This window comes from Patella vulgata, chromosome 3 (assembly GCF_932274485.2).
Source record: "Patella vulgata chromosome 3, xgPatVulg1.2, whole genome shotgun sequence".
Taxonomy (NCBI): domain Eukaryota; kingdom Metazoa; phylum Mollusca; class Gastropoda; family Patellidae; genus Patella; species Patella vulgata.
This window is the reverse complement of record NC_065881.2, coordinates 36,341,375-36,362,713: the sequence shown is the minus strand read 5'-3', so window position 1 is coordinate 36,362,713 and position 21,339 is coordinate 36,341,375. Positions and strand designations below refer to the sequence as shown.

At 34.1% G+C, this 21,339-nt stretch overlaps 1 protein-coding gene across 1 annotated transcript; it reads right to left on the bottom strand.

The window, feature by feature from the left end:
- Window positions 1–5,039: 5,039 nt before the first annotated feature.
- On the bottom strand, window positions 5,040–20,852 carry LOC126816723 (uncharacterized shell protein 13). Its single transcript, XM_050543475.2, has 17 exons — window positions 20,729–20,852; window positions 17,443–17,466; window positions 17,003–17,044; window positions 16,828–16,842; window positions 15,541–15,582; window positions 15,133–15,180; window positions 14,919–14,933; window positions 14,593–14,613; window positions 13,782–13,811; window positions 13,247–13,285; window positions 12,537–12,581; window positions 12,257–12,286; window positions 8,748–8,762; window positions 8,205–8,234; window positions 6,917–6,943; window positions 5,316–5,735; window positions 5,040–5,187 (listed from the first exon to the last, which is right to left on the bottom strand). Exons 1-17 carry the CDS (start codon window positions 20,760–20,762, stop codon window positions 5,159–5,161), a joined length of 906 nt encoding a protein of 301 aa, XP_050399432.1. The 5' UTR covers window positions 20,763–20,852; the 3' UTR covers window positions 5,040–5,158.
- Between the last annotated feature and the right edge of the window lie 487 nt (window positions 20,853–21,339).

Below are 21,339 nucleotides of genomic sequence, written 5' to 3'. Positions count from 1 at the left end.
GGTTGGGCAGTGTGGCAAGCGTCGAGTCTTCAATGCGCCTGGTCCCGGTGAACAGCACGTGCAGCATGAGTTACATGAAAATCATGGATAACACATTACCATCTCAAAAGTCAGGTTACGTTTTTGAGAACATTTCCTGAGTTCAATTCTGTGTTTGGGAAGGAGCCTTTTTTTTTAAAGCAATGTCATCTAAATTGGACAAAGGTTGGTATATTTGTTGCATGCTTTGCCAGCAAATTATGAGACTTTTAGAGGGTGTTCACAATGCAGAACTATACTAATTTTAAATTCGTTGGCCTTTATCCAATTAGTTATGCCACCAAACTATAGATAGAGATTAATAAGATCAATACAGGCGGTGAATAGTTCGCCCAATCCCCAAAGAGACCTCCTTAGGCCTACCTCATAACACAAAACCGGTGTTATACACTGTAAGCCTTTTCTGTAATTTTTACAGACCGGTTTCTGTAAAACGCCTACAGCGCAGTTCTGTTATCCTGATAACAGACACGAGTCTGTAAATATTTGAGAAATACAGAATTTCGTCCGTAAATAGTACATACGGGTGTTTAATTTAGAGTGACGTCATCGGTCTTCCTGGGCGCCATTACTGCGAAGACCGTTTGTAAGCGGCAAAGAGGAATCCTTCTGCATCGAGCACAATAGTTGAACCATAGATCGTATAGTTCTATATGGTTGAACACTACAGCCATTACCAAACATTGCAGTTTTAGGTAAGTAATGTTTATATAGCAGGCACACATCTTTGATTGACACAGATTGATTCTTGGCATTCGTAAAAATGTACGGGTAGGCGGTTGTTAGCGGCGTTAGCCTACTGATTTTTGACAAATGGTCAAATGGACGTACTGCTAGTGCTAGGCCTAATATTTTTTAGCATTGTTTTTGGAGGCTTCAGTTCTAGTTGAGGGCTACTCCGACTTTTACTCGGATGATATAACTCATTCAAACTCATTGATAGAAATAAATATATGAACTATGACATCATCATAGTCTATGAAGGGCTAACGTACATTTCTGGGCTTCATTCGTAGACTCCATAGCGTAGACTAGACTAGCCTACCTCTGAAAACCATTAGGCCTACATATATACATTAAGTTAAGAATTTATTGATAAATAAGATCTTTAATTTTTTATTTTACTAATTTTTTTTAGGCATAACTTATTGCATCTTTGAGTGCCATTCCGGTCATCTATCGAGTAGCCTACTCAGCTTTTCTCTGGGTTACTGAATTTTTTTCAAAGGTAAAAGTAAAAGAAAAATTATAAGATTGAAGATAATAAGTTTGGGAATTGACTATTGAGTGCATCAACGGCATTGTCAGTGAAAACTATCACGTCCTGCCCTCTGCTTGGACCTTGAAATTTGAGGGGGTGGTTGGACGAATGGTCTATCCATAGAGCTTTTATAAGGTTCATGGTCTAACATAGGCCTTAGTTAGGTCAGAATGTATGTCTTTGAGTCAATTGGCGTGGAAAGGAGTAAGATCTTTCGTTTTTCTCCCACTGTTTATAAAAGACCTATGGTTAAAGCGGATTATTGAAATAAAATTCTACATGTTATATTAGTCCAAAAATGACCCCATTTCTCTCTCCCTGCTTGAACCTTGGGGTAGGCCCTATATTAGCAACAGGTGAATCCCATTTTAATCTGCTTTTACCTGTCATAGGTGCAGAGTTGCGACTGGTTTGTCCAAAAATCCGATCAGAAACGTAAGATGCGGTAGAAAGAGAAGAAAGCGTGGGTTTTAACCCACAATAAAACGATGGGTGTTACTTTAGTTACAGCTACTACCAATATGATCAGAGAATTTCAACCTAACTTAAAGTAAAGGAGCTATCTGTATTCTTTGGCACCTAGAAATGAACACAAGTGGGTCCCAAAGCAATAATGTAAAATGAATGTATATCAACTCATTTACATTCAGTCGTTTCTGTTTTTAGTGTAATTTTTAATCAGTTATGCTAGGTGAAATATGCAAAGTGTCCAAATTGAATGGCAGTCATTGGCGTCAGGTTATTTCAGTCTACACTGATAGTATTCTCCTGTGTGATATGTTTAGTCTCCTGTTTGTGGACATGACACTTCATTTTCTCGCACATTTAGCTCCCTTTTCCTTAATTTAAATGTGTTCTTTTGTCATAAGAAAAAGCTGATTGAGAATATTTGTTTTGCAGGTTCATTTTTGAAATAAACTCAGATAACGCACAGAAATCATGAAACAGAGGAAGACTCAATTGTGCCAAAAAGTGATATAACTAATCACTGAACTGTCAAACTTTGAATGGATGAAGTATGGTTGCAGCAATATACTGGTACTGTGAGATGGTATACGGTAGTATAGATGCCACATTTCGGGTCAAGGTGCTTTAAATTCCGTACCACGGTTCGGTTAACATAGTACAGATATTTTAACTGTCCATTTTCTTCCGATGCTCAACTATCATGCTGAATACTCCCCTGTAGTTCATGTGACAAGGAAAAGGGATGGCTTTCGGCAATGAAACGTGTCCCGCTGAAAGTACATTTCCCTCCGGCGAACCACAAATCACGGTTATGGGAACATTTTGAATTAAACACGTCAGATGGAAAAGCAGTGGCTAATAATGTGACAGCGTGTCGCCATTGTTTTGTTGACATTTCTTACAGAGCTGGAAACACCTCCAAGAAGAAATACTGCGATACATATAATTGCAACCTAGGAAGCAATAATGTTCATGCATGCAAGCTTTAGAGATATAGGCCTATTGAGTTTATGGTTAGTTTTTATACACCAGCACATAGTGTGGATAAAATTGGTGATAAGGGACCGAGCCACAACCCTTTTATGAGTGATACCATGTAAATGAGGCTTTAAACACACTGCAAGAAATCTTTTTAATGAATCTTCTTAATTAAACTTGATCTTATTTTACTTTTGATAAGATGTCCGTTTATTTTGATGGAAATATCTGTTAGTCATCTAGTTTGTCCATCCACAATTTGATACATTTGTAAAATCTTTATAATAAATTTTCTTAATTAAACTTTATCTTCTTATTGTTCTTTGATAAGATGTCAGTTTACTTTAATGGAAAAATCTGTTGGTCATTTAGTTTGTCCACCCACAATTTGGTACATTTGTAAAATTACCCTCTGTTCATTTTGTCTCTAAATGTGCAGCTGTGTTGCATAAACATTAAAAATGTGCAACTCTCATCTACACATTTCATTTTGGGACTGGTACATTAACTTTGTCAGTAGTCGAGTTCCATCTAAATTTTTTATCGAGACTGAATCAATGTATGCCATTCTCACTAAGGAATGTACATGCTTAGGCAGGGGTATTGTGCAAAATTTAATGATATACATTTTCAAACAGGGATTAAGCTAATCATTGAAACGAGCTGTAGTGGAATAATAGGAATTCTGCATTGATGCTGTTCTTGTTTTAAAGTCATGATACTTTTGGGGTTCAATAATTGTTAGATTTTAAATTGTTCATTTAAACATTTAGAATGCAAATTCGTTAATCTCCAAAAATTTGAATGATTTCATTAGATCATGTTTTACTGTTATAATTTACTGATACGGTGATAGTTTTACTTTCATGTTGTTGAAGTTTTAAATAATAGATTTGAGGTAAATATTACAACACCTTGGTAAGATTTTGGAAAAAGATTTGAGGGTAATACTATTGTAACACACTGATTTTATATTTTTAGAATAGATTCAGAATGTTATTGTTATACTATAAAAAAATTCATTTAAATATTATAATGTAAATGTTACATGTACAAGAATTTGAATGGATAATTTCATATGAACTTTCCTTTAGACATTTATATTTTGTTGCTACCCATTATTTGATACATCCATGGGAATTTTCACATACATTTTTGACTTGCTGGGAATTTTTGTTTGCTTGTCTTGAGAGAACTTGATAAATATTTTGGAGAGTTATTTCCCTTGTTAATAAGGGCAACAGATTCTTTTTCTATTTTTTAAAGTCACCATTATTCCATGTACAAATGTTCATTATTATTAATGAAGAATTATGTAAAGAGCTTTGTTTTTGTTGAAATACACCACCAAACTGCTTGACAGTCAAAGAATATGTTATTGAAATAAAATGGAACCATTATGTTAGTCCCGAAATGATCAAGTTTGTGTCGAGTGGATGTTAAACCCCATTTAAAAACGAAATAATATTTATTTATTCACTTTCAATATAGCAGTATTAGCGAAAATGCACGACAAAAAAAACTATACATTTATTTTAAAAATACCTAGAATAATTTGCTTTTGTGCGTATAATATTTTATAACTTTTGTCTGTCGGGTTATGAAAAAGGCGAGATTTTACATGTCGCCAATCAGCCGCCATACAGTTGTAAACAGCGCCATCTGTTGCCAAAATGGGCTTAGAATTATGACGCCTTTATCGCGTAAATGTCAAAATGTTAACGAAACTAAACCGACTACAAAAATAATGGAAATTGAACAAAATACGTATTCTAACAGCAATAATTAAGAAACAAGTCATATAAATTAACATTTTGACATGTGTAAATAGCCAATTTATCATGTGCTAGTAAGGTAAGGTAAATTCTAAAACATTTTATTTATGTATTAGAAAAATAAATAAAAACGTTTGACGTATTTGTAGGTAAAAATTATTTCCTATTTAGTGTAAATGGGTATTAAAATGAGTAAAAGACTCCATTACGCCCGAACCAGTAAGGTCTTATGTAAGCAATGCACGCGCCATTGAGCCAATGATTGACGCCGCCTGATGAGACGTCACGTGTTGAATGTAGTCATCTTTTACAGAGATATTAGAAGACTTTCGTAATCCTCCGTGAAACAGATTAGGTTAGGAGTTAGAATTATGAGGGAAATTCCGCTCCATAGGACATAATAAAGCTGTATTTATGCTGCGTTACCCGGTCTGTGTATATGCATATTCGACATTTACTTCCCAAGAACTGTCGCCTAAAACTAATCAGCTACAAACAGGCTTTCAAACCCAGAAACACATATTTTGGACAATATTTATTAAAATATGTTGTTTAATCATTTATTACACTTCATATTACAGTTCTGTTAAGCAGATCTTTATGATGACTGGGTTCTCTCTTAATCTGTGGTTACATTCTAGAAACCCCAAAGCCGTTGATTGGTGGCTGAAACACAACAATAATATATTGAATTAACCGATTCTAAATTTTGAAACTTCTATTTAAAAGAGATTGTTTTAATCCATTAATTGAATAGGGTGGGTGATAGTGATACCCCTTAAAAAGTATATTACCTTGCCTATTATTTGTACGTGTTGGATTATTATCCAGAAATTGACTGAACAGAGTCATTAGCTGCTGCTGAAAAGCTGGATTCTCCAAAATTTTATTGATATTGGTATTTGTTGATGGGGCTGGGCCATTGGTTTGTTGTGGTGGATGATGAACTGATTGAACTGGTGGCGATACCGGTTGTGCAGGTGGTGGTGGTTGAGCAACCATTGGTGGGTTGACTGCTGGTTGAGCAGCTATTGGTGGGTTGGCTGCTGGTTGAGAAACCATTGGTAGGTTAGCAACTGGTTGACCAAACATTGGTGGATTGGCAGCTGGTTGAACAAACATTGGTGGCTGTGCAGGTTGATTTCCCATCAAAGAACTCATCAAGAGTGCGCTCATCATTCCACCCCTAGGTATTGGTTTGGGTCCCCACATTGCTATACAGATTTAGGAAGAAGAACGAAAATATTATAACAGCGGTAAGTACTGCATATGATATTTAACTCAAGATTAAATAACAAATATAAAACTAAAAGCAGTCACATAGGACAGATCCAGTAATTTTAAGCAAAGCTGTGGATAAGCGTGGCAATTTTATGGGATTTACAGTGGCGGACTCTGAATGAAAAGTGGACTTGTTGTAGTTGTTAGTTTTTCTTTGTGTGTGTGGGGGGGGGGGGGCTCAAGCATTCTGGCATATACCCAAGATCAAAAAGCCAAGAATAGAGGCCCAGTGCTGTAATTAAGGCTTCCAGTTTTCACAGTAGTTGCTGAAGCTGTTTAATTGTTTATGATGTACATTTTGGTAACTTCTTCCAGGGTACAAATAGTCCATAAAATCTTGCATGATTTGGGTCGACTGATGGGCCAAATTAGAGAACTGGTCCACTCGGCAATGTGTTAAAGAGTGTCCTGTTGGGAGGTGATGTATTCGTTAAAATTGGCTTATGTTGAAGTATCTTTATTTCATCGCCAATTTCTTAACTAATTATGGACAAAAAGCGTCTAGGCCCACTCTTCTTTTGTCTAAAGAATTACATACGAGAAAGTCACTTAAAACTATGATAAGTGTTAAGTGGTATATGTCTTGAAGAATAGGGAGTCTAACAATGACGTCTTCGAAAAAATATTACCCAATCTGGTTAAAACACAGATCCTATTTCGTTTCGTTTCTATAGTTCAAAATTTCGTTTTACTTGTCTTTACTACACTTGGATCTGGAAAAGTTGTTATTTAACTCGTTTTCTGAATGGTGTCAGGGATAAGCCAATGAAACGGTCTGTTACGGCGAGCTTTAGGCGTGTTTTGTAGGAACTGTGGGTAATCCACTAGTAACATCAATGCTGATTGGTTAATCAAATGTCTGACGTCATAGGTCATAAGTCGGTCTTTTGACCCCTGACGTGACCTATGGATATAGATCTTCATGTAGTGTAGGCCATCGAAAGTATAAAAAAAACGAAACGAAATATAGATCTGTATTTTAATCAGATTGAATATTACCATAAGAATTCTGTAATATTATTCCATAAATATCTCGATATGTGATGATATAAACAACTGCACGCTCATATAAATAATCACAAATAAATCATATGCAATAATTCAAATAACTTACGATGACAGGTAAATCGGTTACATCCGGCTGTAAGACAAAAGAAGTTCATAAATTTATGTGATCAATCAACTTTAAATAAAGATATTGCAATTCTTTAAAGCTGTCTTCTGTAACAATTAGATAAAGAGCTGGCCATTCTTGCTATAATTGTTAAAAATAGATGACGAAATATGAATTATTTGATATTGAAATTTCAGTCAAATTACTTTTTTATGTGCAAAGTTGTGAGTGTTTGAAGTTTTGATAAAAATGTAGCGTAGATTGTTTATTATCTTACTTAGACTTAGTCTCGATTATCTATTTTATCGTTGAAATCTTAAATGGTCACAGGTGTTCTAATCTACTTAAAATCTGAGCCATCCGATAGTGAGAGAGTTGATTATGGGCTATTCGTGTTAATAAATGTTTAAATAATGATTTATATTACATTTCATGCCAGAGAAAAGACGTACAATAGGCAGAGTTAGCTCTTATATACGGTGGCTGACTTGGGACAAAAAAAAAAAAATATCTCGAGAGCTCGAGATACTAAATCGAGCGCTTGAGATACTAAGTCGAGCGCTCGAGATAATTAAGTTGAACGCTCGACATAATTAAGTCGAGCACTCGAGATACTACATGTATGTCGAGCGCTCGAGATAATACAATCAAACACGTCTCAACCGATGTTTTAAACTGTATAAGCTGTATAATTTTGTGCATTATTTAATGATAAACTTATAGAATAAAGATATTCATTTGTTCGTTTTAACACAACATTCAAAGCTGCAGTGACGGAGCGGATACCCCCACCCCAACCACACTCTATCCCATGCTCATCACCACCACTAAATATTTCCCATTATATTTACCCCCTTCCAAGTGGGGAGTATATAAATAATTGTATATATCGAGGTTACAGACATTTCCTCTTATCTAGAAGCTCAGCTGTGATCCAAGTTTATTTATGTCATATGTAGGAACTGGTCAATGCCTAATTTATCCTGGCGCAAGTGGTGCGATCGTGCCGGGTTTCTACACCCCCGCCCGCCGGTCCTCACTCCTTGTTCTAGCTGTGGATTCTTATTAATTCCGGGTTCTTGCTGTGGGAGGAAACCTAAGGACACGGATATTTTTTTTTTTTTTTGCATGTCCTAAATCAGCCAAACTTTGCAGCCAATTGCTTGACAGAAATAGTATTTCTCATTTGACATTTATTTTTGCTTATTTACTAGCAATTAAAACATAAAGTAAAGTACTCGGGGTAAATTAGTGGTAAGGATGACTTGAAATAAAATTTTATACTTACTACTATCTATCAAATCACCGAACTTATTGGCTATAAATAAAGCAATAAAATCGATACAATTTATATTTATAATAAAAATGTCAGCATTGTATAATATTTGGTCTTATAGCCTATGAACTTAAATAATTAACCTTCAGATAAAGCTAAACAAATTAGAATTATATAGTCTTCTTTTTCCTTACATATTAATGTTAAAAGTATTTCAAGCAAACTGAATCGTAGTATTTCACCGTTGTAGACGGCTTACTAATTTACCAGCAAGTAGGGTGCATCACTTGAGGATTATCCAGTCTTAATAAATCTTAATAAGAAATGACTTCTCATGCTCTCTAGGTTACTCTTCCGTCTGCATGAATGAATTATGGCAACACCGGAAATTTATCCAAAATACCAATGACATATGAAATGAATGTTTATGTGTATTATCTGTCGAACCAGAACGGCATAACCAGAATTCAGATGCATAGCCTATTTAATTTTTTTGGCCAAATGATCATGAAAAGATATTGTAACACAATACTGAAATTGACTACTTATACTTACCTAGTTCGGTTGCGGCTGAAAGAAATGGGAGATGATTTATTTACTAAAAAGTTCTTGTTGGATATATTTTTATTCGGTTATAAAGATTGAGTTCTAGAATTCACTTGATTCACTTAGTTTTTAATACGCGATTGCCATACATGATGCACGAACATTTTGCAAGAGACGTTAGCTTCTATCGGATACAGAATCTTTCATAAAAAGGGGGTTGGGGGGGGGGGGGAGGTAAATCCGGAGATTGTTTAACGCTGAATATCGATCGATAGTGTCACTCATCTCACGAACCCAATGCTTACCACCTAAGTTAAAAAATAAAGCTAAAGCATAGTCTGAATGCTTCAAATCAAATTTGAAAAAATATGTTAAAAACTGTGTGATCTATTGCATCCACACAAGGTTTTTGGAAAACCCCATAACCCCAGAACGGAAGGTACCTTGCGCACTAAAATCAAACTCGTCCAAGAAAGTTATAACGCATACCATAAAACAAATTCGCAAAACGTGTTATCCACATCACCATCGTGACTGTAGGTTGACAATCAGGAATAGCGGAAAAAGAATTGAATTTCAGTATCCAGTAAAATAACGTCATTTTAGTTATTCGCCGATCGTTATCTCGCCGAAAAGAAAGTTTTATCCAAGTTGACATAAATTTCATGGCATACTATCTATGATTGTTATTTTTTTTTGTTATTACTTTTTGTCAATCTTAGGTGCGCCGACTCTTTCCTATGGGAGTAATCCGGAGTAACCGGAGTAAACTCACGAGGTTGAGAAGGCGTCCCTATCTCCAAGCCACATATGCTCACACCAGGAATCGACACCACCAGCCAGCTAGAACTCACGAGGTGGCCGGCCAGCTAATGGGACATTCTAAGCCACTACTCAAAATGACACCTGTGGACTTTGGCTCAATACTCAGTTTAAAGTTGCTACCACATATAAATCTACGCGATTTTTGTGCATGGCAAATTACAATGGTATTCTGCCAATATTACGACACAATTTTGCCACCTATTTAAGATAACCCCTTTATATCTACTTTACACGAAATTTGACAGGGTCATCTACCCTTTATCTAATCCAATCAAAATCAAACTGTTTCAATGGCATTTAGTAATTGAACTGGAGTATACAGGTCACAACGTCGCTCAGTAATAAGCAGTAATTGTATTCCATAAAATTGTGACCTGTACAATCAAAATCAATCTAACTGACTTATCCAGGAAATGTTTAATGTGTGTAGAACAGGTTTCTCTACCAGCTAAGTGAAACAATCCTTGGGATATCTATGGTTTGGTATATACATCCATTAACTGTTATTAGGGTTTCACACTGCGTAGCTTGTGTGAAACACTATTGTTTTTGTTCGGATTATTATTCTTATTATTATTTTTTTTTTCCATTTTGATCATATCTCAGAAGCTACTTGTCGGATTGATCCAATTTCTTCGGTTTCACGGGGAAAGTGGGTGTGACTTAGAGATTAAAGCTATTTTGAACGTTCTGTGACAATGCGAAATGTCCGAAATCACCGAAGTGGTTAATTTTTTAAATTTTGTCGTAACATTTACAATAATTGCCGGATTTTAACATTTGATACATTTTGACATAGGCAGAAACAAGGCACGTAGCTACGGTTCTTTAGATTGTTGATTTTCGATGAATCTTCGGAGATATTAGGCGCCAAATTTTGAAAATTTAAATTTTTACAAAAAACTTTTTTATTAATGAATATTTTTTGATGATATTTTATCCAGGGCTAAAGGGTCGTCTGATTTGAGCGAAAATGTCAACAATTTTTGTCTAAATAATTTTCCTTGGCCGCTATTGGCTAATTCAGTTTTACGCTCCTAGATTCGTTAATGTTTGAAACAAAGTTCATATGCTCCGTTTTCCAAAATGTCATTTTTTTTGTTACCGATAAATTTTCCTGTCGACACCGGAAGTGGCATAATTTCAACAAAAACTATAATTTTGACAGTTCGGTACCACTTTTTGAAAGTAAATATTATTTTTTTCAAAATTTGTTATTACCAAATCGATGCGCAATGCAGAGGCGCACAAAACATTTGATGCGTAATGTCAATATTAACTAGGTCAAGCCAATTTAACATTTTCAATGTCACCGGAAATGACGTAATTTGGCAAAAACTGTATTTAGAGCCATTAAAACCAATAATTTATTCAAATGAGTCGTATTTGTTATTTGTTTAAAATTTTGATTTTCAACTAATAGAATGAACCCATACGATCATATAGATATCACAAAATGGTTTCTAACTTTTTCAGTTGCGGAGAAACAGACGATTTTCAACAGGTAACTTTTCAAGGTTTTTGGTCCATAAAAGTGTCAATTATTATTCGATTTTCATAAAACTTTCAGTATGTGATACCTAATGCCATTTACGATTTCATACAAGTAATTTAAGATTTTCATTATCAACGGAAGTAACGTCATTTTGGCAAAACAGATATTGTATTCAAATGATTTGTAATGTTTTTAAAATTATGATATTTGATTCCAATCAACAAATAGATTGAACCCATACGATCATACAGATACCAGAAAATGGTTTCTAACTTGTACGGTTGCAGACGAAAAAGACGGTTTTCTACAAGTCACTTTTCAAGGTTTTTGGTCTATAAAAGTGGCAATTATTATTCGATTTACATAAAATTTTCACCATGTGATGCCGTATGCCATTTCTGATTTCATAAAACTAATTGAACATTTTCATTATCACCGGAAATAATGTACACTTACATGTAACAAATGTATAAAATAAATTGATATTGCTGGATTTGGTTGATTCGGCGTCCATTTTATTTGATGTGTGCAATGCTTACGTGGAAACCTGTTTAATGGTTTCATCGGTACCGAAAGTGACATATGTTTAGGGTAACGCGGCACCCGTGAAACCGTCATTACTGCATCGCAGTTCTAGTTTAGTATTGTTTTTACACCGGACATCTACCCAATTCTCCATTACTGATCATTTACAGCTCTTTTTTTTAATTTTACATCCATCCAGAACTTTAACGAGTATTGAGTACGATATACAGGACCCGAAAAGTGGATTGGCTTATCCCAATGAAGAATCCCGCCAAGTTTTAAAAAAGTCCACCGAGAACTATGTCCTATGTAGCGTTCACAGTATTGAATTAAATACAATCAAAACATTATATTTTATCGACACGGTTTTGGTTTATGACCCAATTTACTATCATGGTGAATATGAATAAAGTCCGTGACGAACTCTGATCAGAAGATTGTTCACCAGATATTTTGGACAGACCGGGAAATAACGGGCGCAGATGCTGACAATATATTTCCACCTTAGCGCCTTGAGCATCCCCAATTAGATCGAATAGTTGCGCTATATAAATATCATTTTAATTATTATTCTTATTAAATGTGATCGTTTTAAAAAAAATAACGTCATTATGTTAAGATTATCATAAATGCTAAGTATCCTTAACATGAAAAATAGTAGTTATCTACTCACGATACTTTGAAGCATAAAACTGAGCGGCACCTAAAAAACGACAAAAAAGATAATAAATTACATTAACGTATAACAATTGAAGGCGTAAAAATGTCATATAATAATGAGAAAGGGTTGCGTAAATTTATAATACACGTGTTCTAATAACCGATGTACAGTAATCGTAACTCATTATCCCTTTGTTTATATCTTTTTCTACAAATATTAAACGAAATTATCGTGTGCATCCAAAATTGCATAATTTTATCAAAGACAATAAAATGTAAACAAAACAACTTACATTTCCATTTTCCTGTACCGGCCAATGTAGGATCGAGTCTTAAAACTGAAGAAAACAAAAAGAACCATTCATTATTTAATGGAAGGGGATAAGGATCTTTTATTCGCCAATGGTTTAGTCGAAGTATTCGCAACCGAAGTTACCTGGGCAACGCAGTGGACACAAGACGAATGCTGGTGCCAATGTCTCGGCGAATAAGTCGGCTGAAACGGAGATCACTCATGCGCTGATGCGCTTTTGGCGACGTTATGTCGTTGGGCGTCGCCATTTTGTTGATCATGTGAGGCTTCGAATGGTATTGATTGTCTGACGAATTCTAGGACTCACGATACTCTTCGCCGGATTGGACACACTCGCCGAAGGAGTTGGCGGCCTTAAAGATTTGGGCGACAAATATCAAACATGTTTGATATTGGTAGATGTTGGAGGTCACACCAGGCGAAATTCGCTGACGAAGGGTTCGCCCAGATGATTCGTATACAAAAATTATGGTAGTGTGCCTTTTTAATCGAATTCGGGACTAGACACCGTTTCTTACCAGGACCTCCGCCCTGCGGCGGGTGATAAGGGGACACCAGAATAGAAAATTCAATAGATTTTTTTTTTGATAACACGAGGATTGCCCCCTTGATCTTCTGGTGAGTGAGCCAATGCGATACCTGCGGAGGCATTTTGGCTCCCGATAGATAATGAAATAGCTCATGACTTACGTTGTGCTCTTTTGGTTATTTCTGTACCAACAACATCAGCTGAAAATGATAATAAAATGTTAAAATTGGGGTTATTAGTAGCAGTAACGTTCCCGAGTGGCCGGTTTTTTTTTCGGAAAATTGGCCGGTTTGCCGGGGTCTCTTACACATTCAATCAAACCAAAATGAGGCTAACAAATTAATATTCAACTGAGTCATTTAAAAATGACATAATGCTATACTTACTGACTACTTTTCGACCTAAATGGGGGGGGGGGGGGTAATAATTAATTTTTGATTTTTTAATGCGAGAGGGCCGATTTTTTTTTTTTTTTTACAATAATCAAAACAAAGTGAGCAAGAGTCATGTTCGCAGCTTTTCTTAAATGTGAAATAATGTCGATAACTCTAGAAACAATCAAGGAAAATTGTTGAAATTCAATAGGATTCTTCGTGGGTCTTTTCTACAAATTATAGTATATTAGATGAAAGTTAATTAGGAATCTACTAATACATGGAAAGTTGCAATAAATGAATAAATGTGTGTAATACTTACAAAGGTGACCTGTTCCAACCATTGGGTTCACTAAAAACAATAAATGGGAAAATAAATTATACAGAAAGTATTGGTGACAATTTAAAATTGCCGGTCTTTATTAATTGTATTTTAATCAAATGATAGTTTTTTTTTAAAGAACTTAAAGTGAAATGTGATGAAATGTAACTGAATCTGGTCTAAAGTTTCATGTACGGCTTAAATGAGGGGGTGGAGTGAATTGAATTGGCAATGCAATAATCTTATCGAGCAAATAATGTTACTCTTAAATCGAGTTTCTTAATCACGGATGAACTAAAACCCCTTGATTTATATCATTTATATACCATATATTAAATTTACCGTAGAACATTATTTCCAATGTACATTACATTCCGGATTCTAAACTTTTTTATTGTATAAAGGTCATAAACAAACTATGGGTTGTCAGAGACCCCCCCCCCCACCACCACCACCACATATATTGATATCTTGTGTGGATGTGAAGATTGTTGAACCACATCTGGCCAATAGATGAAGTTCGTTTGTATAATTAAAACCCTTGTCAGGATTTAGTAGCTCGTCTTGTTGTGACAAAAATTCAACATGAAAGATAAATACGCTGCGAATTCCAGTGAAATGGTTTAAGACCCGATCTGCTTTCCTCAATGGATCCCTTACATACTAACCTTATTGGAGATATCGCCAGCAATCATTGTGCCAATTTTGCAAGTTAAAATAAAACTTTCCCTGAATTCGGTATATGGCTTTAGCTTTTGGTTAGTACAGTAACAAATTCGTATAAAAAATGATAAGACATTTTACAACTTACTTGCATGTGCAGTACAAATATCTGAAATAAATAAGTTATAATAAATTAGATTTTGACACAACATTCGTCCTTTTCTGGATATTCCCTTCAAGTTTTGTTTATCATGTGGAGCTAAAAGCGAGGTAGCGTAGCCAAACTCATCTAACTAGAAAATATAAATTTGGTTACTTGAATGCTCGTATGGCGAACTACTAATGAATACAAAGGTGCCTTCATATCAATTTAAAACCATTGTTTGCGATATCACCTCGGTGGAAGCGGACGTAAAATACAACTAACTAACAACAACAACAACAACAATTTAAAACCTAGTAAGATATATTTACCCTCTACTGTAGGTCCTAAAAAAAGAAAAAAAACCAAACAATATATTAGTTGAAATTTATTTCTTAAGATAAATTTATACTGTTTTCTTGATATTCACTGGGCAGTAAACGTGGGGACTTTAGATAATGAGCCCATAGTGGATATTAAAAAGGAACGAGATTACATGGTTTAGAAAATTGGTTGTAGTTTGAACAATTAGCCAAGATGTTGTACCTGCTCTTGCTTGCTGTAATGTCATCATCGGTGCTTGTGATGGCGGTGCTGAAAAAAAAGAATATATTTATTATACATTAATTAAATTTAATTAATTCAATTTTTTATATATTTCTTTATTAATTCAGAATTGTGGCAGTAATCATTAAACTAGACAAGGGTCTCAATGGAGAACGGGAAGTAATCACAAATTTACAGAGTGACATACGTCTACGTTATGTTTTCGTCATTGAGCCTCGGATTTTCAATAACAGACAGTTTAGGGACCTTTTAAAACTATTATAGGCATATCTGTTATTTGCACATGAGTACAATCCGTCCTGTTAAACATAAGTGTTTGCCCCCAGTGATTATAGTAGTCTCTTCAATGATATAATTGTAGAAGTGGACGTGTTAATAAATACTTACGTCCTGCAGGACCCATAAAAGGGAAACCTATAGATGGAGAACCTGTCCGAATTTAAATTAGATAATAAAGTCCATATAATCCATTATTTTCATTATTTATAGTGCATTAAATTTTGTACAACTGAATTTATAGACCTAGCTTTATAATTAATGTTGATATTTTATAATAAAGGTAGTTTATGGTTGCAGTGTACCATAGGCAGATACAGAAAGAGGGATTTAACGCTTTAAAATAATAATTCAAATTATTTCACTTGAAGATTTTGTTAGTAAATGTAGTTATAGGTTAATGATAAAAAAAAACATTATTTAAAATCCCTTCCCAGGTTTATTTTATACCAATAATAATTGTTATGGTCCTTGTTTTCTTGCATTATACACGTATGTTACATGATGTCATACCTTCCATTCTACACATCTAGCACTCTATGTATGTTACATGATATCATGCTATACATATATTCGACCCATAGCAAATGTTAAATGGTATATATCATACCATTCTATATGCAGTAAATATTAAATGATATGAAATCTGCCATTCTATATGTAGTAAATATTAAATGATATCAAATCGGTCATTTAAGATGTAGCAAATGTGAAATGATATCAAATCGGCCAATCTAGATGCAGTAAAAAGGATGTCAAATCTGCCATTCTATATATAACAATTATTAAAGGATATCAAATCTGCCATTCTATATATACCGGTAGTAAATATTAAATGGTATCAAATCTGCCATTCTATATGTTGCAATTATTAAAGGCTATTAAATCTACCATTCTATCAATCTGATTCACAGAGGATTACGAAAGTCTTTGTAAAAGATGAATACCTTCAACAAGTGACGTCTCATCACGCGGCGTCAATCATTGACTCAATGGCGCGTGCATTGTTTACATAAGACGTTACTGGTTTGGACAGAATGGTGTCTTTTACTCAGTTTAATACCCATTTACACTAAATAGGAAATATTTTTTTTACTCACAAATACGTCAAACGTCTTTATTTATTTTTCTAATACATAAGAAAAAAGATTTTAGAATTTAATTTGTCGGAGGAAAAAAGTTAATATTTGTGGCTCATTAAGCCTAGCCAATATTCACTGCTGATCAAGGTGCCATTCTACATGTATATGTTGCAGATGTTAACTGATATTAAATCTGTAGTAGTAAATATTAAATGATATGAAATCTGTCATTCTATATGAAGTAAATATTAAATGATTTCTGCCATTCTATATGTAGTAAATGTTAAATGGCATAACACCATTCTATAATTCATACCTCCATTGCCAACTTCTGAAAAAAACGTAGAAAGAGCAATACTTATTCGGTTATTTCAACGATACGGAGAAGAGTCAAACATTAACGTACTCCTTTGTATTCTTTAAAGAACATCTCCTAGAATTTCACCTTGTTAATATTCCTGTTGTAACCTATATGCAAAAAGTTAACTTACGTGGAGTTGTTCCTGCTATCGGTTGTCCAAAATTAAAAAATCCTACAAATGCAAGAAATATACTCTTAGATAAGAAAGTATGTGCACGATAAAATACTGTTAAGTAAGTATTTGCATGAAAAGAAAAATTGTTAAGTAAATATTTGTATGATAAAATAGGCCTACTGTCAAGTAGGAATTTGTATGGTAAAATAGCGTTAAAGAAGTGTGACATTGTACTTGATAAAATACTATTATGCGAGTGTTTGTATGATAAAAAAACCTATTAAACGGGTATTTACATGATACGTATACAATTGATATTATCGCTGCCCTTGCTTTCTCTTCTTAAAAGATTATGTTAATCCTAACAACAATTCACTTTTTATTGCAATTCTCGATTTAGGTACAAGCATGGAACGCCAGTTAGCTGTTCAAGTGACATGCAGATAATAATTTACCTTCTACTTTTATGGTAACTGTGGCTGAAAAACAAAGTTATAATATAAATTATTATTACAGAGATTTATAAGGAAATCACGATGGGCATCAAGAGAACGCCAGATATACGGGAAAACATTTATGACAAAAAAACACTATTTGTTATGTTTAGAATTCCGCTTTCTTTAGGTCTATATTCACTGAATTTGACATCTCTTTTATGTGAATAATACAGGGTTTACATTAAAAACCCTTAAGCTACACAGTCAAAAATAAGGTAGTTTACACCAATTCGGGTGGAAACTAGTTGCGACCTAAATAGGGATAACTCCTAGCCTTTAGTGGTGTAAACCGATAACACCCAACTCGTGTAGAACATTACACCAATTCAGGTGGAAACTAGTTGCCACTTCCAGTAATGTAACCTGCCTAATGCACTACCGGTGGTTGTAGATTAAGCATTACCCCCCAGGATGTTTTGTAAATTACACTTCCATATTTATTATTACACCAACGGGGGTGTAATTTGTTTTATTGGATATTTATTTCAAGCCAACGACTCCTAAGTTCAGAAAACGTGAAATTGCCTATCGGTCTCTATGATAGTTAGTAAATGGCGTTTAGCCCGTCCCAGATTTCATATAGACCGTCAGCCAATTCGCTTCATTTTATAACGACATTAAATTGACACAATGTCATACCCATTCAAATTCAACTGCTGTTGGGCAATTAGACAATCTGTATAAATTTACAATGAATATAAATCATGAGAAAAAATCAATACACATATCCTTACAACTTAGCTGAATAATGTGGTTTATTCATTTATGCACACCACCTGCATTAAGAATTATTAATTAAGATATTGTATTTGGTAATATTTTAGAACATTTACATATCGTTAAGTGTATACAAGCTAAATTAATCTATACTTTACTCGTTATGAGTAAACACTCTAAAATGAGTTATAGTTATGTTATTAGTGCAATTAACGCCATATTCCCCCCCCCCAAAAAAAAAACCCCCGAAAAACAAAAACAAACCAAAAAAAAAAACAACTAAAAAACCCAAACAAACTTGGGAAATGTTTCCCTAAAATAAATACACCTGTTGGTGTAAATGCAACCAGCGGCTGCTAGGCAGGATACGCCCACCTTTTGCAAGAGATGGATAGAGAACAAACTAAAAAAAACCGATTTTTTGTATAATCAGGGGCCATAATCGAGAAAGTTATGGTCTGAAATGCACAATTAATATCAAAAGGGACTGAGATATGTTTTAAGTTTCATCAAAATTACCCTTGGAAAGGTATTACATTTATAAAATGCTAGCTGTGGTGTAAAGTTTACACTTAATTAATACTGCTTATAGTTTTTAATTATACCCATTTTTCACAGTGTATCTGTCAGCACAGATTAATGACACACTATATTTCTCTCCTTTGACATGATAAATGCAATTAGAATCCTTTTAAAAAAGATCCCTTCTTGAAGGTCGCCATTTATTTCCACTGATTTTTCTTTTCTGCACGTGGTTTATTTTGCTGGGAGTGGGGTGCAATTAATTTATTAATCCATTTTACTTTATTTTTAGCGGTTGGTTTATTTTGCTGGATTTGTTTTCATCATTTATTTGTGGTGGAGGTGGAATGTAATTAATTAATCTATTGTGTTTTATTTTGCGCTTAGTTTATTTTGCTGGATTTCTAATTTTACCATTTATTTATATTTGTTTGGTGGTATTCTGTTCACGTCATTCGGTGTTTTTGATTGACAGTATGTTGTTAACGACATAAATAGTTCCGATATCATTACTTTATGTCTTACTTATATATTGTCACGATGTTTCTAAAAAATATTGTCGTGTATGACAGTTTCAGAAAGAAAATTAATGTCATATGTATCTAAAAGTCTAAATAAAGATGCTTGAGTGACGTTTTCTACTTATACTTAGTTTGTTGTTACAATAAAGCTTATCACATATTCTCAAAACTAATAATTTAATTATTAAAGATTGAACTCTATTCTTGACCGTTTGTAGGGTTACAATAACAATTTTACATTCGTTACATATTTCTCTCTGGGGAATTCTTGAAATTTTATTTCGTCGACAATGACTAATGATAATGTATAACGTTGTTGACCACCCAAACCAAGGCGTTTACACCTAAATATGTAAATAAATTTCTATGATGTAACCTCGCTATGACGTTATGCAAGATTTTTGTTTTCAAATGCTGAAATGTGTCGGCCTTGTCGATGTCGAATTCTAATGGACCATATCCGATGGAAACGAACGGCTAGTTGTGTTCTCGAATTTGAGGTGCCATCTTGGACATATCGTTGCGTCTTCTACAGACTTTTACTGGCACTAGCGTTTCAAAAGTCACCCAATGTCTGCACCAAATAATCTTGCTTTTCAACATTCCCTTTCAGTCGAATTCATTTTTTCTTTCTGTCTTCATTGATCTGTGGTGCATTTAAGCGATCGTGAAAACATTCTCAGGTGTTATCGTAAAATTACATGTATGTTGTAACATTCAAAATTGTAAGAATAAAGGATTTACAACCGCCCATTTATAAAAGCGCTGCATTTTCATTGCATCTCAGTATACAGATCTTCGTGTTGTGGAGGCCATCGAAAGTATGAAGAAACGAAACGAAATATAGATCTGTATTTTAATCAGATTGGACAAGATGTATGTATGATTTTAATTTTATATATTGCGATATCTTATATAGCTAAATGTAGCCTGCACACTGACGTAAAATATCGTTTACCTTATATTCACTATTAGCTACTTTCAATCAATATATATATATATACTTGTCTTGCAGTCTAAAAGAGATCAAACGTTTCGAGCAGGACGAAAGAGAAGGGCGATGGGTATTGTACCGGTCCTTTTTTGGTTTACAATTTTCGATATATTTTAAACTTAATTTCCTTGGTTATACTGCCGACCTGAATTGAGTTGGGAATAAATCGTTAAGATATTCTAAGCCTGAGAGAGTTATTATAATTTGTCATGTCGTCCGAACAGATTTATCCACAGTTGATGACCGTTTAATGTAAAGTACTAACCATGTATATTCCAGAAACCACATTTCAAAAGCGCATAATATAATCTGAAAGCTTTTCGACGTTTTATTTTGATTTTGATGGTTTTTATTATTATTCTAATAAGATAAATCACACTACTTTTGTTCTGCGTTTAATTACAACCACAATCTTGGGAATTCTCTTTTAATATATTTCCTTTTTAATTTAAACTAATTAAATATGAATTTTTAAAAAAAAAAAACTTACCTAGTAAGAATAGAGAAGAAAGTGAATGCAGCATGTTGATATCTGGTTTTGTACTGAAGTGGTTGAATCTTGTTTTCTTGTTTCTATCTTATATACATATATTATTTGTTCCCCACGACATGTGCCCCGGGCTATTTCTTACATCATCTGTCTAATTTATTGTAGATGGACGCCACTGACGTTGGCATATCATTCTTCGTGAGGTACACGGCTATTTTTAAAGATACATTACCCGCTTTCTTGTTTGTGAGTATACCACGCATGTCTAATTGCGAAAGTACCAGGGATTAACGTTTACACCTGTACTGACCCAAAAGATGATCGTCCATAAATCAGATCAAATAGTTTATTTAAAACATGGCAATACATCACTATTTTCTTTGTACATAAAATTATTTACGGCATTCGCTTTGCCACGTACAATTATAAGAATTTGCGCATAGCTTAAAATTACGGATTAATTTCCAGTTCATTTCATTTATCTGATCATTTTTCCGAGGAGCATGTTTTCCACGTTAATGTGATCATATTCTTTAGGTTAAAATGGTGGTAATATGATTATGAATAATAAGATTCTTTATATGATGGTGTTCAGTGTTAACTTGATTATA